The sequence below is a fragment of the Denticeps clupeoides genome, chromosome 2 (genome assembly GCF_900700375.1).
Source record: "Denticeps clupeoides chromosome 2, fDenClu1.1, whole genome shotgun sequence".
Taxonomy (NCBI): Eukaryota; Metazoa; Chordata; class Actinopteri; order Clupeiformes; family Denticipitidae; genus Denticeps; species Denticeps clupeoides.
The window spans coordinates 17,534,180-17,539,323 of NC_041708.1; the positions used below are offsets into that span (position 1 = coordinate 17,534,180).

Genomic DNA, 5,144 nt, shown 5'->3' on the forward strand with positions numbered 1-5,144 from the left:
ACAGATCTCCCCTGCTTCTGAACAAGTTCTTCCTGTAAGTGTTTGGTACTCAGATACAGTGTCAATATTTAAGTCCAGGCTAAACACACATCTTTTTAGCCACACATTCCACAACAACTGAACACACAATATACTATGACAATCATTTCACCTAGGCTGTCCAAGATAGTCCAGCAGGGCCATCGTTGCACTCAATGTGTACACAGGCATCTACCATAACCACTCGGTCCCAGCCATCCAAGTCTAATCTGTCTCTCTATGAGCTACTCTTGATCCTGGTTCCGGACACTGAGCAGCTGCTGACACATACCATCATGAAATGTGCCAGCGAGACAAAACAGCCACCAACCCCATAACTGCTGAGGTTCAAGGGATCTTCAAATGGACCAAAATCATCATAATGGACATACACTGTGGACCATGACACTGGTCTGGCTGAAACCTACTCTGCACTGCCCAGTATTTCAAACATAGACAGATCCTTTCTTTTCTGTTTAATACCAGCTTTGGGCTTTTCCTGGACAAAAAAAATCAACACCCACCCTGCTCTGATACTCACTCTAGGATTTTAAATCACAACTTAACCCATCACCCTTAGTGAGGAGTGTTGAGCAGCGTGTGGGGATGGTACTTTGTTCACCTTGGCAGATTGGGATTTTAATCCGCAACCTTCCAATTACGAGTTAGACCAACCCTGCCCACTGTTAACATTTGTAAAGATTTAGATTATTTGGTATAAAATGTGTGTTAAAATTTTCTGTTAAAATAACAGCATAATTGAATTTTAAATAAAATATAGATATGCAAATGCCATGAATGAGTCATTTTTATACAGTGCTGCCTGAGAAGGTATAACGAGTTTAAGTCAATTTGATTTATGAAAGCTCCAGTGGTGCTTCCAGTGGCACACTTATAATGTTTTAATAAAATATTAATTTAAATTAAATATTTAACACTGATTCATTTTAGGATTCGCACTCAGTGTTTATGAATGTACATTTAAACCCAAACAACTGTTAATCGGTTGATCAAAAGATCAGGAACATCAACTTACATTTACGGCATTTATCAGACACACTTATCCATAGTGACTTACAATCAGTATTTACAGGGACCATCCCCCAGTAGACACTTGGGGTTAAGTGTCTTGCTCAGGGACACAATGGTAGTTGTGGGGTTTAAACCATCAGCACTTTAAAAGGCAGAACCTGCACAAAATTCTCGTTTTAATGTCATTGTGAGAACTCATATAGTCATGACCTCCTGACGGCAAAGGCAAACAGGCTTTGTGTCTTCAAACATGGCAAGATGTTTGAGATGCAGAAAAACTGAATGAATATAATGCCAAGAAGAAAAAAACGTAACCTGGAGATGTTTTTTGTTCTACATGGCACAGTGGCTCCATCTTGGTCTGCAGTGTTTTTTCCTTCAGTGGAACAATGGAGCAGCAGGTTATACAGGGGTGCAAAACAGTAGCCGGCTGTATAGAGTGGAGGAATCCCTCTTGACTGATGGCCCTTGTCTGGGCGGTAATGACTGGTTCATTCAACAGGAAAACGCCCACCCGACGAAGGAGAATAATGTTGCTCTTTTGGTCCATCAAGCTTGTACTGCCGGTCTAAATCCCATGGAGAACATTCGGGGACGGATGGAAGGGGAAGTTTACAAAAACATGCACATCAGCTAGAGACTGTGGATGCCCTTCCCGAATATTGCCACCAGCACCTTTGCACATTTTTAAGTGATCAACATGATCGTCTCAATACTGAGTTCTTTTATGATTTTTTTTTTTTTTTTTTTTTACATTTTGATCATCTGATGAACAGCCAGTTCAAACTTAAATGCCGTTTTCAGTAAGTGACCTAATCCATATGATTTGTCTTTTGCACCTCTTTCTTCTCTCTGTATTTTGAATCTCTACTTACAACCTGGTTATGATCCACCAGTGCAAAAACCTGGTCTGAAGATTTTGTTCTGTAGTGTATTTCCAAACTGTGTGTAGGAATGTATACTAAATTATGTTATTTTTAATCCAACAACCATAATGTGCATGCATACTTAATAGAATTCAGCACATCAAAGCACCAAACTAACAAGACTAACCACAGTCTTGGTGTGTCACTGTCAGAGGGAACGGTGCACAACTCCTTCAATGAGACTCAATTTTTAGTACAGTGCTGACCAGCGTAGATGAGAAGTCTAATTTTATTAATGACAAAAAAAAACTATTGCACAGTGTGTTATATGGCCCACCATCTTAGGCCATCTGGAGAAGACATTAGGGAGCTGCAAGGGAACCAGGAAAATGGGAACAAAATCCCTGCACCAACAGCAGAGACCCAAAGAGCCCAGTAGAGTCCCACAACGGTGGTCAAAAGGATATAAACTCAGGGTGGTAGTAGCCTAGTGGGTAACACACTCGCCTATGAACGAGAAGACCCAGGTTCAAATCCCACTTACTACCATTGTGTCCCTGAGCAAGACACTTAACCCTAAGTTGCTCCAGGGGGGGACTGTCCCTGTAACTACTGATTATAAGTCGCTCTGGATAAGGGCTGTAAGTGCTGTCTATAATAAAATAGAGTATTTTCTTCATAAAATGAATTTATAACTGATTTCACCTTCCTGCTAAACCCCTCACTCACACCTATGGAAGACTTCATATTGTGTGGATAGCTTTGGGACAGGGAGAGCATGCACACAAAATACAAAGACACTTTATAGGTAACGAGGCCATAGTTTGGTCAGAACAATCTTATGCCCAGTCCACAAGAAAATTAATAAATTTTTTTATTTAAATATAAACAGTAAACAGCAATACTGACTGTAAAAAAATCCGACCCTGACGTTATTCTGACCTCTTAGTTCAAAACAGTATTCTTTGCAGCGCAGCATGAAACCTCTACCGGGAGCGGCGCTGTACTCTGTAGATCCGGCCGCCACAGTTACTACCGGCACTACTTTTTAACGAGAATTTTTATTAACACTTTTAGCTAAATTAATAAAATATTTATATACTGAGGAATGGCGGATCCGGAAGAAGGGTATAAACGGGACCTACAGCGCTTAAACAGTCTAACTACTGCATCTAGAAGAGTCCAGGTCCAGTCCTTTCACCAACTGTAGAACATGAACCTGAAGAAATTATGAAGTCCAACACCTAAAATCCAACATCATTCCTCTCCCAAAACTCCAGCAACCAGTTTACGGGCTGCTGCCAACAGACAAGGAGATGCTGCACAGCAGCAAAAATGTCCCTGTCCCAACTTTTTAAGAGGTGTGCCATCAAATATCTTACAGTGACACCCTGGCTAAAGTGAAACAGGTTTTCCATGTTCTGCTGTGAATATCACTTGAATCCATGTTTTTACACAGCGTCCCAACCGTTTTTAGGAATGAGGAACCCTGTACAGATGTTCTGTTTTAAACCCATTCCATTAAATGATTTCTCCATTTCTCAGCTCCAAATAACAAAACGTTGATTTGTTTGGCGATTTTCTTTATTTTTTGAACGAACAGCTGGCGTCTCTCCCTTTGTCTTGCTAATATAAATCTTACCAGGCAGATGGAAGTGACTGCTCAACCTTCCAGAAACCCCCGAGATGAGAAACACATGATCCTCCATGAGGAGCTGATCAGTGCATGACAAGCTTCTCCCCAGGAGATATGATGCGTGCATTAGGGGATAAAAAAAAAAAAAAAAAAACGTTCCTCTGTAGTTCTCGGTTCCTACGTTCTGGCAGCTGAGGAACCCAGCAGCTCCAGGAGACCAGACACGCGTGGAAAAGGTCACGTCTGAAACTTCGTGCCGCAGGTCACTTTTCGACTGAGCGGCGCTGATTAGAGAAGCAATAAAACGGAGGAAGTAAGCGGCACTGGCCAGTGCGGGCGTGCGTGCGTGCGTGCGTGCGGGCGTCGGATGAAACGCTACACGCCGGAGCGACGCGATCGAGCAGGACGCGTCGCGGAAAAGATGAACTTTGACCAGAAGCACACGGCCTGCTGCCTGCCCGCCTACCTGCTTGAAGTCGGCCAAGAAACTGATCAGAGTCCCGTCCGCTTGCTTGTACTCCAGGGAGATGGAGTCTTTCTCGCTGTCCGCCTCCAGGACCTCCTCGGCGATCTGCCCGTCCGCCAGCCGGACCCGGACCCTCAGCTCGGAACCGGCGCCGAACGACGGGACCAGCGCGAGCAGGAGCAGCAGCGCGACTCTGTCGATCCCAGCTGCACCCGACAAAGAGCGCCTCGCGAACATCCCCGAAACGGTCCAGAAGCGATCCCGGGTCAGACGGCGGTCCCGCTAGCGCTCGGCCCGCGGCTCCATGCTTCTGCGCCCGTCCCCGCCACGTCCGAGCCCCTCACTTCATTCCCCATTCACGGCGCTCCACTTCCTTCACGCTCCTCTCAACTCCGGCGCGACATTTGCATGGCCCCAAACTTTCTGAAGAGCAGCCGAGGAGCTTCTTAAAGGCGCCGCGCCCGATTTCCACGCCGCTCCACGCCGATCTGCTCAGCTGCACACTTCCACAAGCGCAACACCACCCCAGGTTTCCCCTGTCAGCGGGGGAATGTGCCTCTCGTGGAACGAGAAGACATCAAATCCCTCTCAGACTGGCAGAACGATTACAGACGGTCTTTAAAAGTAAATCCACAGTCTCCGGACGGAAACGTTTGTATTTGAGAACTTCGATGTACAACTGGGCCTTTGTCCATGTACAACATTGTTTTCTGATTTTATGTGTATTTGCCACTATTTCACAGACCGAACTTGATTTTTATAGTATTTTGAACCGTATGGTTAGTAGAGTCTGTAAACAGCATTACACATGAATTATTTAATAATGAATAAAGATTATTTAGACTTAATTTAACTTCAAGGTACACACCATTCACTCACTCACACCTACAGCCAATTCATCTAGTGCACAAACCTTAGGGCAGGGGGAGAAAACCTGTGGCAACTGCTCACCCTTCTTACTCACACACTCACTCACCATTCTCACTCACTCACTCCCTCACTCACCCTTCTTACTCACACACTCACTCACCCTTCTCACTCACTCACCATTCTCACTCACTCACTCCCTCACTCACCCTTCTTACTCACACACTCACTCACCCTTCTCACTCACTCACCCTTCTCA

The 5,144-nt window shown here is 44.7% G+C and overlaps 1 protein-coding gene across 1 annotated transcript in view; it reads right to left on the reverse strand.

Moving 5' to 3' along the window:
• The window catches only part of oafa (OAF homolog a (Drosophila)), a 15,009-nt gene extending 10,493 nt beyond the window's left edge, over nt 1–4,516 (reverse strand). The window contains exon 1 of the mRNA XM_028969562.1: nt 4,019–4,516. Within this exon, the coding sequence (XP_028825395.1) occupies nt 4,019–4,255 (237 nt within the window). The 5' untranslated portion in view covers nt 4,256–4,516. The remainder of the gene's footprint in view (nt 1–4,018) is intronic.
• Nucleotides 4,517–5,144: the final 628 nt, after the last annotated feature.